Below are 25,763 nucleotides of genomic sequence, written 5' to 3'. Positions count from 1 at the left end.
CCAAAGGGACTTCTTCAGGCCCAGGGTATCCTAGCTACTGTGTTTCCCCAAAAATAAGATCTAACCGGAAAATAAGCCCTAGCATAATTTTTCAGGATGCTCGTAATAGAAAATAAGCCCTACCGTATTTCCCCAAAAATAAGACTGGGTCTTATATTAATTTTTGCTCCAAAAGATGCATTCGGGCTTATTTTCTATTACGAGCATCCTGAAAAATCATGCTAGGGTTTATTTTCCGGTTAGGTCTTATTTTCGGGGAAACACGGTAGTTAATGATAACTGGGACTAGAAATTAGATTTCCTGACTAGTACTTTAGTTTTATAGTTTCATTTTTTAAAGAGCCCAAATTTATGTGTTTCGATAACATTAAAAAATTTTTCAAAGATCAACAAAAACAAACCCAAGAGATACTTTTGTAGGACACCAGTTCTACTTTAGAAATAAAAGAATGACATACCAGAACAAAGTTTTATAACCTAATTTCTTTGATTTTCTACCAGTGTCTCAAATCTTAACCACCTGGAAGAGGTCAAAATCAGAGCTGTTTTATTTGTCTCTTAAGTTACAACATGCAACTTCCAATTTTTTTCTGTAATCATGCTAGCATATCTTAGGCTGATAAAAATTTATGATGTTAATTTTCTTTTCCCCGAGGATCGGTACTCGTAGCAACACGTAAGATAACGCTATTTCTACTGTACCTTGGATTGGTTGAAGAGCCTCTGATCATACTGAACTTCATTGGAAGTCCGAGGATTGGGCACACCAAGAGCAATCACCTCACTGATATCTCGATTTTCATTTCTCTGTAGTTTGGACCTGTTTGGAAATACAATGTCACTAACTGAAAACTCTTCACTGAATTTCAATTTAAAAACACAACCAATCTCAGCAGCAAAGGAAATGAGTATGTCCTGTTAACATCTTGTGAAAATATATTCCCTGATAATGCATACTTGGGTTGGCAGCTCGTACAGCATTTCAGATACACGGTTAGTAGAGGAGGTAGGGTTTTACAACTAGGCCCTCCTATTAGCTGAAAAGAAATGCCAAGAGACTTATTCTTGGCACAGAAGCCTTTAATACAAGCAATCACCTCACAATGAATGCTGAGATAGGAAACTGTTATGGTCTATACTTGCTATTATATGAGGATTGGAGGGGCCTGGATACCAATTAGATGTATCATATGAATCATTTCCAATAAGCTAGAATCAGTTTTTTTACCTAACCACATTTACTAATTTTATCCTATTAGAACTTTGAGGAAAACATGTCAGTGACTGGATTACTCAGTCCGATTTTCAACAATCAGATTAATTCCCCTGCTGTTTCAGTATGTACGCAATCTATATCACAATGAAACCATGGTAACTGTCGTCATTTACTTTTCCAAGAAGCCCAGGTCTTAAAATGATTTCTACAATCTGATTTTCATCCAATAACAAGTTTACGACTTTTTTATGTTATCAATTCTTATAGCCACTTTACTGATTTAAGGGCCCAATTTATCTACAGAGCCATTTTGATTTTTACAGCTTAGGAGTTTCAAACAAAAAGTGTCATTAACTGCATACTTTCACACTTCATTCCTCTTTCTTCTACACCGTACATTTACCCGCAACTCTACATTCAGGTTTTCTGCTTCTCCATAACTTCACTTATCCAGGGAGATGAAATATGCCATCAAACAACAAAGAACATCACCAGGAATCTTCTTTTTCATGTTTAAGATACGAATTGAAAAAATTGTATCAGCTCATAAATGATGAAAGCATGGAAAACTGCTCATTTGGAAAGAAAATGTTTTATATTTGCATTTAACCCTCATTCAGAATTTCAGCTCCATATTACAGCATTTCCTCAACTGTTCAGCAATTTCAGTCCTCAGCCTTTGGTGAACTGTAAACTTCACCAATCCCTACTTTATGCCAAGTCCCCATAGATGTATTTAGTTTGTTCTATACAAGTTGGTACTTATTGAGTGCTTTGTCTGCATGTCAACTATATTACAATTTAAAAAAGAGTGCTTTGTCAATTTTCCCAAGTCATTTTATATAATAGCTCTTTCTGAATTTTAAGTGAAACTGCTCATGAGTAGAAGCTGATTTTCACTTCCTACAAAACCTGCTTTCCTCCCCCAATGTATTCCGTATAATGCTCTGCGTGTATAAGGATCTCAATAAAGGTATTGCAGCTTATTTCTTGTCTAGAGGAACAGGCACACGATAAATTTGTCTCACCATCTGAAATTGAAAAGAACAGACCAGAACCGTTCTATCCACTATCGTCTTTTCATAAACATGATCTGAATGTCCTTTTCTATATCCCCATCATTCTCAATTTTAGCTGACTTTACAAGGTGATGGAAGATAAGGTTACTTTCAGGGATAGTTAATTCTTCTGCTAAGACAAGGTAAGTAGTTAAGTGCAAGAAAGTAAGTGCTGATTTATTAAGTTATCAAACTAAAGAGGAAAGGGAGAGCAGCAAACATGGTCTTAGTGGACTAAACCTCCTCTCTAAAAGGTTCACAAAGGCCAGTCTTCAGAATTTGTATTTATCTCAAATAGCACCTACCTCTTATCAGGAGCTGCCCTGGAAAGATTCCGGTCATGCTGTCTCTCTTTTCGCCTGTCATGCCGGATTTCATCCCTCTCACGTGCCTCCCCATCCTCTGTGTGGAAAATTACTTTATCACTATATTGCCCATTGATACTCTGAACAAGAGAATACTCTTTAACATTAGACAAAACATTTCATAAACTTCGTTGTAGTCACTCAGTCCTTTTAACCTTAATTATAATTAATTTAAATCCAATAGTATGTTTAATTTTTGAATGTGAATTCCAGAATCATGCATGCAGCTTAAGTGTTTATAGGGATAAAGGGTACTGATATTTTTAAGTTACTTTGAAATGCATCAAAGTAGTAAGGTGGATTGAAAGATGATGGATAAAGAGATGGTAGAAATGTGACTTTAGCTATATTATTTTAAAAATATTAACTGTTAACTATAGAATCTACATGGTAGAAATATAGGTGTTCATCGTACAATTCAACTTTTCTATGTATTTTAAATTTTTCATAATAAAATATCACGAAAAAAGAATTATGCATAAGTTTATCCTTATTTATTATATTCATTCTTTATTCTTTGAATAAAGAACCTTTTGCTTATGGTCCATAGGGGCTGTTTGCACCTTGATCTCTATCTGTTGTGTTTATGTCTATCTTTATTTTCTCTACCCTCTCCTGTCTAAAGAATCGTGTGGTTAAGAGCATGAACTTTGGAGCCAGTCTGTCTAGATGCAAATCTTGTTTCCATGACTGATTAGCAATGGGACCTTGTGGAGGTTACTTAACCACTTTGAGCCTTAGTCTCCTCCTCTGTAAACACAGTAACAATAACAGTACCACTGCATCCATGTAAAGTGCTTAGAGTGGTGCCTGCCATAAGCACTCAATGTTAATTTTTATTAATATAGGACAATAGCGTTTTCAAAAAATTAATTCATTTCTCAAGAATCACTCTGCTGGTTTTTTCTTATCAATTTAGAGAACTTAGACATAGGGAAGTTTTATTTCTAGTTACCTTCAGTGGTTAGGTGTACAACAGGCAGGTATGTATATCTTGCCTCATTAAGTCATTCATGTACGATTCAAGGAACTGGATCACTACTTACACCATGGTTATAGTTGAACTTCCCTATAGTTGAACTCTAGACTCCTATAACCAATTGCCTGCTCGACACCTCCATTTTAAATTTAACATGTCCACAACTAAACTCCTAATCTTCTTTATCCTGCAGTCTTCCCCAAATTAGTAAGTGGCAACTCAATTCTTTCCAATTGCTCAGGTGAAAAGTTCTGGAGTCATTCTTGATTCTGCTATTTCTCTCATATTTCAACCTAATTCATAAGCAAATTTTGTCACCTCTACCCCCAAAGTACATCCACTGTCTGACCATGTTTTCACTACCTCTCATTATCATCTATCAGCTGGATTATTGCAATAGCCTTCCAAATGGTTTCTCTGCCCATTCCACAGCCTTCTAATATATGTCAGATCATGTCACTGCTTAAAACCCTTCAATTGCTTCCCTTGTTGCTTGAAGTATAAGCCACCTCTTAACAGTGGCTAAAAGGCCACACATCATCTGGACACTACTTCTATTTGCCCCAACTCCTCTGACACCTCCTCTCTCCTTCCTCACTCCAATCCAGCCATACGGGCCTCCCTGATTTTCCTTGGACACATCAGGCATATTTCCAACTCAGGGCCTATGCACTTGCTGTTCCTTCCACCTGGGATGCTCTTCTCCAGATATCCACATTGCTCACTCACTTCCATTCTTCAAGCTTTTGTGCTAATGTTACCATCTCAGAAGTGAGGCCTACTCTGACCAGCCTCTCCTTCTGGTACTTTTATCCCACTTCTCTCTTTTTCTCCATGGTGATTATTACCTTCTAATATAATACATGATTAACTTTTTTTGGTCTGTCTACACTCCCTAGTTCACAGCTAAACACCTCCCACCTGTTTAGCAGAAAACCTTGTGTCTAGAAGAGAACCTTGCACATAGTAGGTGTTCAATATGAACTGAATGAATAAAATTGTACCAGTCTAGGATTTATTAATGAAACAAAAACCACTCTCACAATTTTCTTGAATTGGAATGCCTCTTCTGACTCTAACTGAATATACCAATGTAGACCACTAAACAAAGCCAGAGAAAAAATATGGGCAGATTTAATGATTAGAGGGATATTAGCCTACAATATAGAAAAACTTCGGGTTATTTTACCCTGTGGGGGAGCTGAATTATCCAGGCAGAGACCTCATTTCTCTAAGTTTCAAGAGAAATAAAACAAGAGCATATCAAGCCTATCATTTGAGTAGTAAGAGTCTTTAAGGTGTACGGCTCAGAACTTGAAAACCTTCCAGTGCAGTCCCACACTGAAGGCCCGCATTATTCTCTGCCGCTTCCGCTTAATATGGCAGAGTTACTCCTTCATTTCTGTATTATTTCTGAAATATCTTTCTTTAAATATGTATGTGCTACTTTTGTATGCAGTAAAAGACAATAGAAATTTCCTAAAAGAGGTATATAACGTTTACAAGTAAATTCAATTCAGTAGTGGGAATGTCATACCTTTTTCCACATGGGTTTTGATCCCAGCTCTTCTTTCCCTGGCTTTCTGGGCCATTTCTCTAAGTTTCTCTTCATGCTTCTCCTTTTCTTTTTGAGCCATCTTTCTCTCTACTTGAGCACGCATTTCCACAGCTTCACGAGCCTGTTAATAAATTCAGATGTTAAATAAGACACTATTAGGGGATAAATAATTAGAGCTATCATTTAACTCCCTGACTAAAGTCTGGCTTGAAAGAGCAGTTATGAAGAGTTTAGATTTGTTATTACTGATTAAAACAAAGATTACTGTCCACTAGAAGATGGCTTGACTGGAAGACACTGCAAACTTAGCTTTTTCACTCTAGGAAATGTCTTAGTGGTTGAAATTATAGTGACCCTAATAAATCTTGAAAGTCACGTTTCATTAATGTTTTCTTAGAAATAATCAAAACAATAAAATTAAACAAGATTCCAATAAATCAATTTTAAAAAAATTAATTTTCAATATCAATAACAGGAACATTTTCAAAATCAATCAAGTCACCTCAAGATGAAACCTTAGCTTTCAAGAGATAATTTTTATAAGGGTGCAAACTGTGATACAGGAGATATACTTTTTCTGTTCTAAACACATACCATGATGTATGTGAACTTCAAAGTCCTATTAATACTATAATATCGATAGAGAACCAGTACTATGAATGCCGTTTTCTGTACCAATTTGTCAAAATGTTAACTTGCCCTTCTCTGCTACTGACCTTTTGGGGGGTATCTACATCTAAATAGAGGAAAATTATGAAACCTAATAACAGCAACTGGCAATCTTCACAAAATGGGATCAGCCTAGTAATTCATTACTCTGGGATGCTGCGAGGAAGCTGGACCGCCAGTGGTGGGGTGTGTGTATGAGTCTACAAAGACTGAGACCAGGTACAGAGCTGCAATTAGCACCTGCCATCTCTGGCACACATACCACATGTAAAAGTCTCTCTAGGCACTCAGTACTATAGCTAAAATACAGTACCTTAGGTAACCATGAATGGATTGACAAATTACCCAAGAGCATTAAACAGTAAAATTGTAACAATCTACCTTCCGATCAGCAATGTAGAGGGCTTCAGCCAGTTTGGCAAAATTTTCATTGATGTGAACTGTCTGCAGTCCTCTTCCATCTGCAGCCAGACGTTTGTCTAATGGAATTGTATAACCCTAGTGTGAAAGCAGACAGCAAACATCAGTTACAAAAAGCGACAATAGATTCTTTAAAATTAGATTTAAGTATGTCCACTCTGTGAAACCTCTTAGTTGTAGTTCACTTTCTTACACCTTTCTTCACAATTATGCATCAACAGCAGCAGTTAACACTGAGTGCTTTGTGCGGAGGACTGTTAAGCACTTTACATGTAATGGTCTCATTTAACCTTCACAGTAACCCTGTAAGGCTGGTAACATTATTGTTTTCATTTCACAGATAAAGATACTAAGGTAGAGAGGTTAGGTAATATCCCCAAGGACACAGAGCTGATAAGTGGATGAGCTAGGATTTAAACTCAGACAGTATGACTTCAGAGCTCACATTCTGGGAAAACAGATTCTCATGTTAATAACTGTGGATTGTAATAAAAGGAAATCACTACCAAATAGCTCAACAGTTGTTCCTCAAGTAAATGTAAATCATAGAAAGGTGGAACAAAACACTCAAAGAATAGTATCTATAGGTAGTAAGTTTAATCTGCAGTACTGTTTTAATGAGTTGCCAGATTCTTGGAACCTTGTTAAGTATTAGTAAATGGAAAAAAGATAAAAATTTGCTAGACAACTGAGATCTGTGTTCTGAAATTTTGCATCCTATTCCAACAATTCAAGGAATATGCTTCAATAGCCATGTAACCTATGTAACTTTACTAACAATTGTCATCCCAATAAACTTCAATAATAATAAAAAAAAGCCATGTAACTTTGAAGCTTAGCTTTATTTTCCCATATTTCTGACTAGACTCCCAAATCCTGACCTCTAGTCCACTGCCTTAATTCCTAATACAAAGAAATATTACAGAATCAGCTTAAGATACCACAAAGTTACATACATATTAATCAACCCAAATCAGATCACCCAACAGTCTTTTTGTTTTAGGATGAGTACATAACTTCCTTTAAGGAATAATTTATGTTTAATCCATGGTTAACGTGGACTTCATCCAGCAAAAACAGAATTATGAAATATGATTTGGGGGAAAAGAGGAAATAGTGATTAGGAAACTTATTCTACATAACTTTACAGATTCTTCATGACTTCTAGAAGCTCTGGCGATTAGTAGACAATACAGGATTTAAATAGCTTACACATGCACTACTATATAAACAGAATCAAATAGTTTAAAAATTAAAGCACTGAATATATCCAAACATTTACTGTTTTGTTATACAGTCATTTAAATTGGTTTCTTTCAAAAAATAATTAATTGATATAAATTTGACTTTTCCAATACTGTCATTCATTGATTCGTTACTCTATTCTACCTGTTCCTTCTCTACGTGCTTCTGATAAGTACAAGTCACTGAGAGTCTACATGGTATTAATGTGCCCAGCATACTAACATTTCTACTAAATTTAAAAAAAAAAGAAGTCATATAAGTAGGTTTTTTTGTTTTTTGTTTTTGAAAACATTCAGCTAAGGGAGATACTGAGGTTTCAACTAAAGTTACCAAAGCTGAAGCGCCTTGCTGGTGTTTTCCAGTAGGTTCTAATCCTAAGAGACTGATTTTATGACAACTTAATTACCTTTGCATTTTTCCAGTTTGAAATACAAGGAGGAATCTCCACTCTTGTTGTTCCTTCACAGTCATCTGAGTTGAGAAAAGAGTGGAAGAGACATTTTTAGATTTATAGTATAGCTAAACACCCAAGTTTAATCTTTCTTTCAATGGCAGAAAATATGGATGAATTTAGTCAAAGGCTAAAATGCCATTTGTTTGGTAAGCACTATATACTAATATTCCCATATCATGGATTCTAGTAATAACTTTAATACAAAAAAATGGAAAATAATTTATAAATTATTTTTGACAGTTATAAATGCTGGTTAGGATTTTTCCATATTTAAACTGATGTGACTTCAGATGAAAACTTGTTCTTTCGTTGGGTAATAAAACATCCCTAAAAAAGACCACTCAGATTTTTAATCAGAGACCTAATGAACCCTCAGGTACTCTCACTTCCTATAACTGTGATTACATCCTTCATGTCAAAGAGCAGACCCCGTTCATTCCATTAAAAGTATGGGTTAGGTTAATAATAAAACCAATAGCTAACATTCTATACACATTTCATAAGTCTCTGGAACTACACATTATAGTCTTGACGGGTCCCTATTTGATCTGGAAAAATAAATTTAAGAAAGGAAACAGTAAGTTAAGTGTGGTGAAATGTTACTTGTATAGGCATCTAGACTTTATTTTATGGGAGGTTATTTATAAAATAAATAATCATGAGTACAAAGTAAGATTACACATTACAGCAAAGATTACCTTTCGGCTAGGAGAATGCATGACAGGTGCAGGAGGAGAAGGTGGTCCTCGGGGTATTTTCTTATTAATCCTGAAGCAGAAATCAAAGCACAACCACAGAGTGATACACTTTTCCCCTTTTAGTTAGTAAGTCTCAAGTATCCCTCCTCATTTTTTATTATGTAAAGCTTCAAACATATACAAACACAGAGGCGCGTATAATGAATGCCCATCTATCACACCAGTTACTCAGCTTCAACAATTATGAAAACATGACCAACCTTGCCATCACTACCAACTTACCGCTACAATACAGTTATTTCATAGAGTAATACGCTTTTTTCCTATTTAAAAAAAGCTTCACTGAGGTTCAGCTGACATGCAATTACCTGTACATACACATATTTACAGTATACCTCTTGATTAGGTTTTGATACAAGTACATACGTGTGAAGCCATCACCACAATCAAAACAGTGAACATACCCATCACCTCCCTACGTTTCTGCGTGCTCCTCATCTATCCTCTCATTGCCCTCACTCCTCTCTGTCCTGCCTCCTGCCCATAGGCAACCACTCATCTGTTTCCTGTCATTACAGAGTAGTTTGCACTTTCTAAGGTTTATATAAATGCAATCATACAGTATGTATTTCTTTTTGTCTGGCTTCTTCCACATAATTATTTTGAGATTAATCCATGTTACTGTGTGTATTAAAATTTTATTCCTTTTTATTGCTCAATAGTATTCCACGTAGAGACGTCCCACAATTTGTTTACCCATTCACCTGTTGATAAGACATTTGGGACATTTTTCTCCTTTGTTACCTTTTTTAAGGATAGGTGGTCAGACTCATGAAGCCACCTACTTACTTGAACCTTGGAGGCTCCATTGGATCTTTCTGCATTTCCACCATCCGAATAACCCTCTGTTTTGCTCCAGAGTTGAAAGCCACTCCTTGTTGAGACGGTGTGTATCTGAAGAATGCAGATAAAACTAAAGGTGTTAATTAGTTCAAGCTTTTAATAGGTATTTTTTCTTCTGTTACAATCCTAAGCTAGATTATACTGTCAATTCCTTTCCCAAAGTATTAATAGAAAATTGCAAAAATATTTAGGCAGAGCAAATAGCAAGAGGTAAGAATAGCAATTATGAGTTACAAGCAAAATGTAAACTAAAATAATATTCGTTTGCAAGTAATCCATCTCTGTCTATTTTCCACCATGGAAGGCACAGTGTTCACAGATAAGAGGTCTAGAAAATACTAGTTCATATTTTGTAAGTTTGCATTTGAGGAAAAAATGCTCCACAATACTCTCAGCAGGCAACTTACAGTTAGTAGCTTTTGCCTAATCACAGGTTGTAAAAAGAGAAAGAACAATGGTCGCAGCCCTAATAGCTCTGAATTTCCCCTTAATATCTATGTGTGAGTCACCCTTCCACACAAACTTAGAGGGAAACCACTGAAAATTTAGAAGTATTATAAGATTTATTATATAAATGATATTAATACATTATCAACATTATGCAATATATTATCATATAAAATAATAATTAGTATATAGTATTACATTATACATTACCAACATATTAATATTCATGTTACATAAATGCATATTATATAATGCCTATTACATATAAATAGAAAACTATAAATAATAATTGTGGTTTGGATCATATACTGTAAGCAATTGTTAATTTCTGAAAACAAAAAATATTTTGAAAACAGCATAATATCTAACAGTGGATATCTTAAAAAAATTTTGTGCCTTTAATTGTCTTCACAGAGTGAATAGACTTCAAGTCATTATTTGGATTTACAATTGTGACTAAGTAGGAGAGTGAAAGAATACCAGGATCCCCAACCCCCACCAAGTCCAACATCAAACTAAGAACTCCAGGCATAATTCATACCGGATATACTGAGCAGGAGCCAGTTTATCAGCTGCTCGAACTGGCATGGCTGCAGCAAACCTTCTGTGATACAGATTTTTCTAAGGCTAACCCTTGTCTTTTCTGTTATCTGAAATAAGAAAACACCGCATTGAGTGGTTTGGAAGTTAACAAAGATCTAAAGTCATCTAGAATAAGTATGTACAGCAATTTCCAGTTACCTCTTTAATAGCTTCTTCATCAGGTCTTGCAAAGTCTGGGTCATCTGCATTCAGACTTCCTTGGGAACCAGGTCAGTGTACTTGCTATAAATGACCTAAAATGTTCAACACAAGCAGACTTAAGAAAAGCAGAGAATGAAAAGAAGTAACCTCATTAAGTCATTTCAGAAGTCGACAGGTCCTCTCAGCAAACTTATAAATATAGGACACAGATTTGTCCTTTTAGATTTTAAAACCAAGGAAGCGTAAAATATATACGCAAATTGCTGCCCTGGTTATATAAGCTAATAATTTTCCTTCGACCTCATGCAATTTAATTATTTGAGATCTTCTAATCAAGTCAGGATCCAAATAAATTGTGCCAACAAAATCTTACGCATCAGTGATCCCTATTTTTGAGCCTCACTAGGACTTGAAATTAATGATGATATAAATTGCCTATAGCACCATTATCTTCGATTACAAGTTCATCAGAATTTAAGTCAGGTTACAAAATTAATTTCCAAATTCACTGGGCCTGGACAGTTTCATTGACCTCACCCTACTTAGAATGTTTATCTTTTCTGGCATCAACTCTATTCACAGACTAAGAAAAGGAACATGTGCCATTGTCAAAAAACCCACAACACTATCTTCCATGAAAAAACCCTCCAAAAAAAAAAAAATACATTCTATATACATAACTTATTCACACTCATTATCCAAAACTTAGGACTGCCACCTGATTTCCACTAGGCTCAACAGTTTAGACTAACATTGATGTGGTAGGCCTGTGACAAAAAATAGAAACTTATTTACTTTCATGCCCATCTATACTTCTCGAATACTTTCATAAAAACTTACATGGCAGATTTTATAGGAAAAAAGAGGTACTGGAAACTTAATAAATAAGCAGCCTTCTAGATTTTGCTGCTTGAGTCAGGAATTCTTGACACACATAGAAAGGACTACTTGTAATATGAAAGGAAAATGAATCTTTGGTACTTGAGATCTTCAAAAAATTTTCTGCAGAAGAAAACTGTTGCTACTGAACCAAAGTCTTATATCAATAATTGCATTCTACCACAACAGTCCTTAAAATCGATGAAAGGAAATGCAGTTATTCTTAATGTCCTACTCCAAACGACAGAGTAAAACATACTTTACGGCCCATTCACCAGGGCTGGCTTGGCCTACAGCTTCAGCCTCCCCCTGTACCTCACTCCCTCACTCATTATGCTTCAGTCACATGCGCTCTTCTGTTTTTGGAATACAACATGCTTTTCCCTAATTCTGGGCATTATAGAGCATTGTCCCCAGTTCTTCAAGTGAGTTTTCAAGCTCTAAAGCCTCAGTTCAAAGGTCACGCCTGCATTGGCGAGGCCTCCCCTGGCTGCATGCACTAAAGCAGCATCTCCTCCCCACCCAGTCATTCAGTGTCACAGCACTGTTTATTGTCTTCAAAACACTGCTCACAGCATAAAATTATTGATCTATTTGCTTGTTTGTCTGTGTCCCATATTAAAGCAATAACAATAGCTAACATTTATTGAGCACTTATTTTGTGCCATTGTTCTTTTGCTTTATACAATGTTGATATGCAGTTAAATTAGTTACTATACCGTGTTTCCCCGAAATAAGACCTAGCCGGACCATCAGCTCTAATGCGTCTTTTGGAGCAAAAATTAATATAAGACCCAGTATTATATTATATTATATTATATTATATATATTATATTATACTATACTATACTATACCTGGTCTTACATTATAGTAAAATAAGACCGGGTATTATATTGTATTAGATTAGACCTGCTCTTATATTATAGAAAAATAAGACCGGGTCTTATATTAATTTTTGCTCCAAAACGCATTAGAGCTGATTGTCCAGCTAGGTCTTTCTTATTTTCGAGGAAACACAGTATATTAACTAATTTAACTTTTCATATCAACCCTATGAGGTATGCACAATGATTATACCCACGTTACTGAGGAGGAATCCCTTATTCATTAAAATATCCCTAGTGCCTGTAACAATGCCTGGTACACAGGAGGCAATCAATATTTTTTTTGTACAAATAAATGAATATATGAACTTTAGAGATGTTCTATTCCATGCGAAAGGTGATCATATTTTAGGCCCTGCAGAACATTCTATATAAGCTGTTGGTTTCCCAGAAAAATAACAAAAGTATCTCACGGCTATAGACTGAAATCTCTAGCTTGTTTTTCTCAGGAATTAGAACAGGATCAGGGAAGAAAGTGTAATGATTTGCCACAAAACATGCACTACTGATATGTTAGCTACCAGTGTCACCAACTCTCAGAGTGTTCATTTGGAAAGAAGCTCACTCTAGTGAGAAGCGTGAGGCTCAGTGCATTAAGATCACACACCTAGTAACTTATCTCAAAAGTCTTATTTCTTTACAGGATGGAAAAGTACCACCACAAGAATTTAAAATTATATAACAAATCGCTAGAAAAATACCAAGACTATGAAGAGTTAATTACTTTTACACAGCAATCATTATAGGAAGGGATTCTAAGTAAATGGCTCAATACAAAGTCTCGATACTAATTTAGCATACAAGAGCCATTTGCTGCGTCTTATCTGGGCATTCCAAAGTTAATAATCCTTTAAAAGCATCAGTAAGATTCTAGCATTCACAAAGCTGAGTGAAGGACATGTGAAGAGCAAAATCCCTGCATGGCAATTAACTATAAAACCCCCATTTTTATTGCCTGAGAACCAAATGCGCTAAAGAAACTCAGTATATCCCAGGAGGCAAAGGGGCTGGCAAGGGTTATCTGAAAAATGCAATATACTCTCGAAGGTATCAGGGGCACAAATGAGCTTTGTGAACAAGAAAAAGCAATAACTCACCTGTGAAACAGGTTTTGTTCTATTACTGAAAACAGGCAAAGAACTGGATTGACTAAAAGGACAAGCCTATCAACACGCCATTTCAGCTGTAGTAAGAAAACACTATCTTTAGGCTGAACTAGTTTGGGAAATCATACAAACAAGGTACATACAAAGTTATCTTGGGATTAGTTTAAAGTTGTTGGAGTTTTTATTTGGGGGGAAGGAGAGGTTGAAGGCATTCTTTTGGGTAATATCATGTAACATTTCCTATGGAACTATTTCAGAAGGAAAAATGTAAACACCAAAGCTTTATTTCAAGATGTATCACTCAAGTCACAATTGGAAAAAAAAAAAAAAGGCATTTATTTCTATCTAGATTTACTTCAAGAAATTTTTTTCCCTCCCAATTTTGTATTACCAGTAAGTCTTGCACAGGGGATTTACATGTAGAACGATCAACGGCCTTAGACTGCCCTACTATACTATGCCTTGGAATCTTGCTTCATTCTTCACCTCTTCTACCTAGAGCTAGCACTCCCCATTCTTGCTCTTTCACTATTAATATTTCAGTGACAACTCCCTGGTTTCTGAAGAATACCAGATCCCTCTGATATAAATCATAAATCTCTGTATTACAGAGCAAATTCATTAATCCAATAAACTATTTTCATCTTATGTTCAGCCCCCTTGCATGATAAGATTTTTTAAAACCCACTTTGTACATTTAGTAGCCAATTCCTACTTCTAAGCCAAAAAAAAAACAGTGGCTTTAAAACAATGCATCGCTGCCACCTCTAACTCGCCTCCTGGGGCTTTAAATATGTGAAGTATGTCTGGTTAAGACAATTGGTGGTGGTGGGGGATACTACTAGAGCTTAATAGGTAGTGCCAGTTTTGTTAAATGTCATACAATGTTTAAGACAGTCCCAAACAATCAAGAAGTGTCCCCCCTCTAAATGCCAATGCATATGGGTACTCAGTAATGTTGATTATTAAATACATTCAAAAACTCCATAGGTTAATCCATCCACTTTTTAAAAAATTAAAGTATATATTAAATTTGTATGAGGAATTTAAATGTATATTCCAGGATATAAAGTCCAGTAAGGAAATACATCCACCAGAAGCTGTTAAAACCGTCCAAGTAGCTACTCTATTCACTATCATTCTTCTAAATTCATTGAGGGCCCTATTCATTTTTTTTTTTTAAATCTTCATTGTGCTTCTTTTTGCTGTTGTTTTGAGAACAATTTTAGGTTCAGTGAAGTGAGAGAAAGGTGGTGATTTCCTGCATGCCCCCTGCCCCTACACATGCACACATTCTCCCATTAGAGGGAGGGTTAGTAGGAACCCTAACTATAAACTACTAGTTTAGGGTTCATTTCTGCTGGCTGTAGTATACACAAACATGTGAGGCTTTTACTGCATAAAGGAACAGTAGAGACTGAAATCTAAAACAGTTCAGTTTTAACATTTCTACTCTACTTTCAATACAAAAAAATCACCAATATACATGCTTGTTAGAGAAAGGAAAAACTTTCATTCTCTAGAAATCAGACAAAATTCATGCTTCCCAATCTTGAAATACAATGCAAAATGGGTTAAAATTGCATTTCATTCAAAATTATACAAACTGCCAATGCCAATTATTGTCCTAAAGTGTTGCTTTTTCCTAACAAACGAGAGAGAGGCAGAACATACCAGTAAAAAACAGTGATTATTCCAAAATAGGAAATCAAAAAACAAAAAGGAAAACAAAAAAATAATAGTGATTATTCCAAAGAAGGAGAGATGCACCAAAACAAAGGCAGCTGGAGCCAGGTGAAGCCTTCCACGGCAAAGGGTAAATTCCCAGTTATGTCCTGCATATACAGGAACCCATTTTTCCTTTTGAACGGGTGGACTATGCTTCCTTACTGGCTTCGGAAGTGGTTTTCTATTACTCAATGAAATCGGTATCACTCCTCCAATAAGCACTGGTGAATTCCTGTTTGTCAGGTTGTCAGGCACTAAGTTAAGTGCTGAAGAGGAAAACAGAATCTCAGACCTCAAAGAGCTTACTTACGGTCAAATGACTTAGATCATTAGTGAACAGATAATCACAACAAAAGGTGATGACTGCTATGATAGAGTAAAAATATGGAATAAGCAGGAAGGATACCCAGTCTAGCCAGGGAGGATCAGGGTGAATACCTTTAGAACAGTGCAGACCAAGTTGTCATTGAAACCAACAGGATTTACTCGGACAAATAGGCAGAGCACTTTCCCTGGGATGGGAGGGCAGTCTTGATTGTTTAGTATTGAAAGTAAACAGAATGGCTAAAACTGGACTATTTATTTTTGGATTTCAGAATTCTGGTCATGAGAGTTGAGGTTAGGCCAGAAAGGTAAATAAGGGGTCAGGCATGCCTTAAGAACTTGGTTGGCTCTTATCCTAAAGGCCACGGAAAGATTTAAGTGTGTGTGTATGTCGGAGTAGAGAGAGACAGAAAGACAGAGAGGAAGATAAACAGATAAACATGGATGTATTTGTTTGTTCAGGCAGGCAAGAAAAATGCTAAGGAGATGCATTCAGATTCTGCTGCAGTAAATCCAATAAGAAATAATAAGGGCTGGAACTATGTAGCAGAGAAGGGAATATACCTGAGAAGTGTTAAGGAAATACGATAGATCAAGGTGACTAAATACATGGAGGGATTGAGGGAAACAAAAAAGAATGGAATGCTTATTAAGCGAAGGCTTTTTAGAGAACTTGCTGGCATTACATGTCACATCTGAAATTTGAATATCCTTTGACCCAGTAAGTCCACTACAAGAATTTATTTTACACAAACACTCATGTGTAAAACGATGTTTGTATATGGAGCTTAAATAAAGTACTGTTTGCAAAGCAAAAAATTGGAAACCACCAATCCTTAAAAAATATTAGGGCACAAGCATACCATGGAATTCTGTATAGATTTTTGTGTGTTTTTTTAATTAAATGAAGCAAACTATATATACTAACAAAAATCTTCAAAACATTAAGTAAAAAAAGCAGGTGTATGGAAGTTATGGGTATTAAAATCTCATTCGTGTAAAAAAGGTATATATGTTTGTGTATATGTGTACGTAAAGTGGGAAAACTATATATAAACATGTAAATCCATAACATACTGCAAAGATACATATCATTCTAGTAACACTAGTTATCTCTGGAAAGAAAAGTGGAAGAAGTAGGTAGGACTTAATGTAGTACTGGTATCTTTTACAGTAAGAAAATATTATTAGTGTAATAAAAGGAATCAATAAAATAAGGGGAAAAAAGGACTCCCAGGCTTTTAGCATAGTCAGTTAGGAAGAGATCACTGCCAATCACTGAGTTAGAGAACAGAAAAGGTAAATTAAGTGGAAAATTATGCATTTAGTCTTGGATTTGATTGAGCAGTACTTTGAGGAAATCTAGACAGATCTGCCCTTGTAAACAGTAAGATATAAGGTTATGCCCAGGAGAGAAAACTGGGCTGGAGACACAGATTTGACAATTAGCATGAATGGCATTTTAGCCAAGGGAATAAATTAGATCAAAGAGAAGGCGTTGTGATAAAAACGTCTTAGAGACCTTGCTAAAGAGCTATCTCAGTAGACTGGTTGAAGTAAAGCCATATTACAGTGAAATAAAGAGTGAAAGGGAGGTGGGGAAGTAGAGAGCAGAAAACTCTTGCAAGAAGCTTGAAGGAAAGGGAAGAAAATTAGGTGGTAGCTAAAGGGATTCTTGAGGGTAGGTCAGGAAAAACTTTTCTTTCAAAAGATGAGAAAAACAAGCATATTCAAATGCTAACAGGAAGGAGCCAGCCGAAGAGGAAGTAAAAGGCATACATTGAGTATACTAAAGAAAAAGCGATGTCATAAAGGAAAGAGGAAGGGATGAGATCCAGAATACACTGAAATACTTGTAGCAAGATTAGGTGTAGGTAGGAGAGATTTCTTATAGAGATGACAAGTCAAGACAAAAAGGTAAGTGCAGGATAAAGATACGTGACAATTTTCTTATAGTCTTTATATGCAAACAGATAAGGAGTCACCTATTGATAGGAGTTAAAGCTTGGAGGAACACCAAGGGAGCCCAGTTGAAACCTGAGATGTAAACTGCATGACTGCATAATTGTTTTCCCAAAAACTCATCAGCAATAATGTAGGTACAATGGATGGGTTATCTTTAGTGCTATTTTAGAGAGTAAAATTAAACTGTTTGGGAGAGAGAGTGCGCTGGTACTGAAGGCTCGTAAATATTTTCCCCAACACCTTCAATTCTAAAGAGATCTTTTACCTCTATTTGGAGTATTTATTTACAAGAAAATAACTAGGTCTTCTTAAAAACTGTTTCTTGCTTCTAAGTGTAGCTGCCCTGTTATGAGATTACTTTAAGTAAATTTTATTTTTGGTCTTTGGATTTTTGGTCTTATAAGCAGGACCATCTTAAATCTGGATAGCAAACGCCAATTTTATATTTAATCAAGGGAAAGTTTGTACAATTTATTATATTGAAATAAACTGTTAAAATAATTATCTATGTAAAGTACTTTGTAAATATGTGGAGAATTAGAAGATACTACAGACAAAATTAAATTTTGATTTATTTTGTGTGTTAGGATTGTAGAGTAAAAAAAATTTGCTAGCATTTAAAAAACTGTCAGTACTATAAAATAATTGTTTTTAAAATGTAAAACAAGTCAAAACCCTAAGCATATATAAGCCATCATCAATCTGGGAAATTTCAAAGGAAAAAGCCGTTGCTGTTATGAAGCCATAATGTAATGTTCATATTATTATAAAGTCATATATCTTCAGTTAGCCTAAGTCATTTCACAGATGGGTACTTGACTTATTGGAGGGGATCACTTCATAAATTGTGCAGATGCCTGACCACTGTGTTGTACACCTGAAGCTGATGTAGAATAACACTGAATGTCAACTATAATTAAATATATAGATATATAGATAGATAGTCAGGGGATGTAAAGTACAGCATAGGGGATATAGTCACTGGTATTGTAATAGCTAGATACGATGTCAGAGGTATAGGAGACTTGGGGGGTTATCACTTTGTGAGGGGTGTAAATGTCTCATCATTATGTTGTTATGTATACCTGAAACTAACAAAAATAAAAATTTAAAAAAAGAATAACAGCAAAAAACAAAACAAAAAAAACTCTTCAAAGTAATTATCAATGGAGAAAAATAATCAATGAGGATCACCTTGTCTTTTGACTGTCCTTGTCGAGCAATCGCATCATATTTGATTTTTCCTTCAGCATCCACCTGAATGGCAAGGGCATTTGACATTTTTTTCTTTCGTCCCATATCCAGTGGATACTGGGCCACATGGATCTCTGGAAAAGCACCTCCATCTCCAAAATCCTATATATTAAAAAGGAAATAAAAAGAATATTTAATAGTAATTTGAGATTCAATATATAATCATTCATTTAACAAATAATTACTTATTATGCCCTTATTATGCAAGATGTGAGAGATACGGCAATAAACAAAACAGGGATCTTGTGGTGTGTACATTCTAGGGGGTAAAGATATAAAAAGTATAATCTTCGGCTTGTGATAAATGCCCTGGAAGTAATAAAGGGCCTGGGAAGAAGGGCGACTTTCAATAGTGTGGCTGGGATGGCCTTTGTGAAGAGGTATCATGTGAGCTAAAGCCTCAATGATGAGAAATCACTCATGGGAAGATCTAAGGGAATCTTCTAGGCACATCAAATAGCAAGCAAGGTGAAGGCCCTGCTGCAAGAAGGCTCAGAAAGTTCTAGGAAATGAGAGTCCAGTGGGGCTATAGCCTATAGAGGACAGAGGGGCAGACACATGGGTGAAAAGGCTGCGTGCAGACAAAAACCAGATCATGAAAGGGATTCTAGATCATGGCAAGGAGTCTAGCTTTTACGTATGTGGCAGGGAAAACTTAAGCAAAATGTTTAAGGCAAAGATTTTCAGTTTTACAATAATCAGCGAGGAACAGGTCAAGCTATAGTTGGGGCAGAAATGCAAAAAAATGTTTTTCTTGAAATCAGGTTTTAATAACATATTAGTATTCAGTATTTCATGAGAAGCAAAGAAATAGAACAGGAAAAATTTAGAAATGAGTTTACCACATTTGTAATGGTGATTATATACAATTATTTAGAAGCGAGAACTAAGACTTCTAAAGTAGAACAAAATAAAGCCTGTCAGCGAAGTTTAATATTACAAAAAACGGAGAGCAAATAAACAAATATTAAATATAATTTTAAAATAGTTTTGTTAAATTTAGTAATATTTGCTTAGTACTGTGTTTCCCCGAAAATAAGACCTAGCCAATCAGTTCTAATATGTCTTTCGGAGCAAAAATTAATATAAGACCCTGTCTTATAAATATAAAATAATACCTGGTGTTATGTTATGTTATATTATACTATATTATATTACATTATATAAGACCTAGTCTTATATTATAGTAAAATAAGACCAGGTCTTACATTGATTTTTTGCTCCAAAAAGACGCATTAGAGCTGATGGTCCGGCTAGGTCTTATTTTCAGGGAAACAGGATATTATATTATACTATATAACACCCGGTCCTATATTATATTATATAAAACCCAGTATTATATATATATTATGTTATGTTATATTATATTTTATATCCGGTCTTATATTATAGCAAAATAAGACCGGGTCTTATATTAATTTTTGCTCCAAAAGACGCATTAGAGCTGACCTGTCCGGCTAGGTCTTATTTTCGGGGAAATACGGTACCTTATAATTTATAAAATATAATCCACACTTATCTCATTTAATTCTTGTAATTCTTCAACACCTCATATTTTCATATGGAAAAATTCAAGTTTAAAAAAGTTAAGTGATTTTCCCAAGTTCTCATAGCTAACATATGCAGGACTTGAATCCAGATCTTTTGAACTTCAAAAAACTTTGTATTTCCTATTAAATTGATATACCTTTCTTTTAGCTCAAAAAAGGCAATTCAGTACTACTACTAATAGAAATAACATATTAAAATTAATTATTTAGAGGAAGGAGGTTTGATGAAAATAATTTATGAAAATACCACTTTTATAAGACCTCCTCAAATATTCCATTTAGATCATGGAATATGATTTCCTAGGTTACAATATGCTTACTTCCTAAAGAAAGGTTTGACATTTTTTTAAAGCAAACAATAAAGCTGAGAAGAGAGATTTTCTTGTTAAATTAGGCAGAAATAGTTAAAGCAGTCTCAAGAAAGGTGCTATGTGTACCCGGGCCATCCATCCGACACATGCTCAGATCTGCTAGTCCTTCAACTATAATAAGCACTTCAGAACTGTAGATGTGGCATTATGTAGGCTTGCCAGAAAGATCATAGCTTTTACTTTGAAAAGTAGAACACAATGCTTTTCCATAGAACATTCATTCCCCTCAAGAAGCATTCATGGTATTTCCAGATTAGCTGGCCGTTTTGGTTTGAGTTTCAAATAAACTGTTCTGTTCCACCAGGATATATGAAACCTTTGAGAGTCAAGTAGGATTTTCAAAAGCTAATAGCACCTCAATGTCATAATGCTGACATTGAAGCAAGGATGAGATTTATTGTATGTAAAATGATGCCTGCCACCCCCAACTCTGTAATCTATTGGGGCGAAATGAAGACCATCTATAATCCCTCAAAAGAGACTCATGTCCTCTGTTAGATAATGCCAATCACTACATTTTGCTGTGCTTCTCACAAATTACACTATCAGCAAAAACAAAAGCAACAACAAAAATCCCTTAATAATTGTAAGACTGGCTTTCACACTCCAGAATTAATAAGGACCAGAGGATAGTGAGGGAAAAAACCAAATAAACAGGGAATATGTTAGATAGAAGTCACGATCTAGGTGTTTGTCTTCCAGGCTCTATAACAGTTCTGACAGGTAGAGGGAACGACAAACATGGGACAGGCTGAGAATACAAATGGCTTCTTGTAGGGTGCTAAGCAACAAGCTTACAACCCAGTGAACACTTATTTCTTTCACTATAATCATCACTTAGAGGCATATGAAAAAAGCTAAGGGCATGTGCTCTTCACATTTGTAAAGTAAGAATCATAACCATATGACAGAATATAACAAAGTGATAAAATAAAAATAACTGGGTGCAAAATAAACGGTATAGGCAATTAAAGATTTTAATAGGGCAGGTAGAAGAGGGAAATTTGCAGGAGTCAGAATGAATACTGGGAGGAGAAAAAAAGGCTTCATGAAACAGGAGGAGGTCTGGGGAATCAAAATTATTTAAGTCTCAAATGTTTGCTTTTTCTCCCTAGATAAAAGTCTGCCCTGGAAGTACAGAAAGGAATATGTATTGAACTGATATATAGGATCCTGAGTAATCAGGAGGATAGACGCTGCCAAAGAAGTTTGTTCTTTGGAAACAAGCTAAGGATATAAAAAGATCATTCCAGATTCTTCCCTTCTCCTTCACTGCCTCCAAATCAACCTTCAAATTCTTTTTCTTAAACCTCTTAAAAATTCATCTAAGCTGCATATTAGGCATATGATAACATTCTCAAATTGAAGATAAGAAAACAGATGAATAGAGGTTCAGATCTGCCCAGGGTCGCACCAAATAGTAAGTAGCACAGTTACAATACAAAATCAGCTTGTTTTTAAACACCTTGTCAGTGCTCTTTCCACTTTTTCTGATTTCCAGAAATCAGAAAAGAGATGCTGCTGGAGTTTTCCCTGGAGGAAGGTGTCCCTTCAGGGTTACATGGTATTTTGCATGTAGGGGAGAGAAGGAAGGGAAAGCTACTCAAACGAGAATTCATTCTTTCATTTTTTTCCTCTTACTTTCTCATTATTTTCCAAATAATCTCCAGATTTATAAATGGTATATTAGTTCCTGTTGTTTAACAGTTTGACAAAGAAGAGATATAAACTAATACAATTCTCCAGTGATCCCAAAGCAGGAATAAAAGCAAGAAGAAAATGATTAACCATCGGACGGGAGTATATATCTTGTGAGCTCACAACCAGAATTTCTATCATACCGACATTCATACGTGGAGATTCTAGGATTTAAATTAATTTTACAAAGGTGTTATAACAAATTTCAGCACAATTTAATCAATTCAACTGAAGATCCTTCTTTACCTCTAATAAGCGAGGTATCCAGCCTTTCCGGTATCCGGATGGCGGAGGTTCTCTCCGGGAGGAGACCAGCGAGGTCTGTCGTGATCTCTGGGATCTTGCCTTTTCTTCAGCCTCAAGCTGGTCCTGAGATAGCTGAGTAGGTGCAGGGTAAAAAGCTGCAAGCAAAGATAATAAATTCAGAATTTAAAAAAAATTCTTACAATTAATTTGATTATTGCAATTTGGCCACACGAGACTATTTCCTATGAAACTTTTTTCCTCTGAGCAGAAGAGCAAACTTTTCAATGATTTGTGGCAGTATTCAATATCATTTTGTTACATCTGGAAAGAAATAAGTACTCAGAGGCATTCAGTAAAAACATTTTGACTAGAATGAAGCAAGTGGTAGCCAGAATCAAAATTAACAGAATATTTCACATAATATAAACATGTGTTCCACAGATATTTCGTAATTTAGAGCTGTTTCTGATTCCCCCAAATTAGGTTAGTTGCACCCCATCTGGACTATATCACAAGATCCTCTGTGTCTAACTACTACTATAACATCCACCTAACTATTGCAATCATTTCTTCATTTACCTGGTTTTCTATCACTTAAACTGTGAACAACTTGATCACGGCTTCTGCTTCTTTCGTCTCTAATTAGCCAGGCCAAGTCTAGCTCACAGCAGGGGCTACTAAATTGTTTGCAGGAAAATACAGTAAATACCCTTCACATCCACCATCTTCTATCACTATAGCCTTCTTGCCTTTCCTTAAACAAGTCATCTCAGCATCTGCCATAAAATCTTCTATTTATTTATTGAGAATATTTGTTCCTATGGTGCTTTATAGAAACCCTCTTCCACAGATCGTCTGAATTCTTGCTTCTGGGCATTCTCTCTCAATTATAACCCCCCAGAGCTTGTTTTCTGAGCACCCTGTCCAAAACTGCACTCCACCTCACATCTTTATTTATTCCTAGTACCTTACTTCCTAAAACTGCATATTGATTTATTTACTCATATATATAGTCTGTCTCCCCCTAGAATGTAAGCTCTGTGAGACTGAGAAGTTTGCCTGACTGATTCAATATGTGAAACCTTCACTACAATAATGCCCTGGTACCATTCAACAAATAATGGAATGATTGAATGAATACATCAATGGATTGGATGGAGGATGGATGGATGGATAAACGGAGCCAAAGTTTTGGGCTTCTCCATAGTACTTTTCAGTAAACTACATACACCCAATACATAGGAGGGACACAAAGACAGTTACAAAATAGCCAAAATATTTACTTAGGCTTCATTTTTCTTTTCTTTACCTCCTGTTGGAAGAATTTACCACTAAAATGATAAAAACGCAGGCAGTCTGCCAAAGCAGTTTGGACAATTAGTAAACAGCAAACTGGCCTGGATTAAGGGTCAGAATATACTCTATCCTTTCAGACGGTCTTAACTTAGTTGTTCCCCGTAAAAGATGAACATGTCCCCCCAAAGAGGGCACACTCCTGGGTGGGGTGAGGAGAGGTGGTACACAGTGGGCTTGCATATGCAAGCAGAAAGTCCTCATTGGGTTTCTCAAACTGGGGGCAAAATACAATATAGATATTTGACAATGTCTGGAGACGTTCTGATTGTCAGGATTTGGGGATTTGGTGTGCAGAGGGGTAGGAGTGCCACTAGCATTTAGGGGTGGAGGACAAAGACGCTGCTAAACATCTCTACTATGCACAGGACAGCCCCATACAAGAATGCATTATCAACAGTGCCACTGTTGAGATATCTTAATGTACCCTTTCCCCTTCACTAAAGAAAGCACATTAAATGCAAGTTATATATTTGATGCATAACCTTAAATACACGTGAATTTAGATAATTACACCAGTATGATTTTAAATCTTTAGTTAGCAACAATCACTGATGACAGTAAGACTGTACTACACCAGAATTGTCAAGTCCTTGCTGTTAAGAATCCCTGGTAGATCTTCGAAATAACACTTCATCTGGAACATGAGGCCACCTTGTCTAAAAATAAAATCAGCTACAACTCAACAAAATCAGAAAGCTGTGGAGTCCCCAAGACAAGCTATTAAAAGACTACACTCTGCCATTGCAATTTTAAGCACACAATACCCACAACACCTCTGGGATTTTTCCTGCGTGTCCTTTTCAAATTTCACCTTTCCACAAAACTTTTTGTCATCATCACAGTGCCTCCCACCTAGAGGGCAATTCAATCAACGTTTGATGCTGCGACGTCTACTAAAGGAAACTCTCCAGTACATTCAATTATTTTTGCACTTAAGGTTAGTACTATACAAATAAGCACTGTGTGTTCTTTGTTTCATATCTGCATGGCTTTTTCACCACCTTCCCGCAGACTGTCAAGATTTCCTTCTGTATACACACAAGCCCGAGGATAGAGCAAGGCATCCCAATGTAATTCCCAAAAGAATTTTCTGATTCAAACGTTTTTAGGATTCATAAATGTCAGCTAGGAAATCTGTGTGTGAGAATAAAGTGTGTTTAGGGAGCTCGAGGGATGAATATCCTAAAATTATTACTTTCTTTACAACACCTCGTTGACACTCAACTTTTCCTACTGCGTGGAAAGTTTTTCTACTTAGATGGGTCAGCAAAGCCGCGGACAAGTAGGAGTTACATAACTCCTTGGCACCTCCCACTTAAGCATCTTTTTCTTAAAAGCGGGACCACTATACATGCGGTTACCAAGGCAACCGGGAACAGCAAAAATCTGAAGTAGTTCTATCTACGGAAGAAATTCCAAGGTCTGAAGTTCAAGCGCGGGGCAGCGGCGCAATTTCGTAGACACCTGCCACTACTGTGGCTAAAGTCTGTTCAGTGCCGCCCCCACCTTTATTCCCCCTCCAGGAATCCTTGTTTTGGGACAGAGATCAGAGAAAGACCTCAGCAGACAAACGGCCGTAAGCCAGGCAGTCACCTTCCGCCTGCTGCACTCCGCCCAAAAAAGCTACTGCCCTCCACACCCGCAT

General features: G+C 36.0%; 1 protein-coding gene across 1 annotated transcript in view; it reads right to left on the bottom strand.

Moving 5' to 3' along the window:
- The window catches only part of SNW1 (SNW domain containing 1), a 27,734-nt gene extending 1,971 nt beyond the window's left edge, over positions 1-25,763 (bottom strand). The window contains 11 exon segments of the mRNA XM_033107123.1: positions 703-820; positions 2,580-2,676; positions 5,156-5,297; positions 6,227-6,343; positions 7,917-7,954; positions 7,957-7,981; positions 8,663-8,732; positions 9,512-9,616; positions 10,554-10,609; positions 10,611-10,655; positions 25,758-25,763. Of these exon segments, the coding sequence (XP_032963014.1) occupies positions 703-820; positions 2,580-2,676; positions 5,156-5,297; positions 6,227-6,343; positions 7,917-7,954; positions 7,957-7,981; positions 8,663-8,732; positions 9,512-9,616; positions 10,554-10,609; positions 10,611-10,655; positions 25,758-25,763 (819 nt within the window).

Source organism: Rhinolophus ferrumequinum, chromosome 6, assembly GCF_004115265.2.
Source record: "Rhinolophus ferrumequinum isolate MPI-CBG mRhiFer1 chromosome 6, mRhiFer1_v1.p, whole genome shotgun sequence".
Lineage (NCBI taxonomy): Eukaryota > Metazoa > Chordata > Mammalia > Chiroptera > Rhinolophidae > Rhinolophus > Rhinolophus ferrumequinum.
Note: the sequence above shows the minus strand (reverse complement) of the source record. Positions and strands in the feature narration are given on the sequence as shown.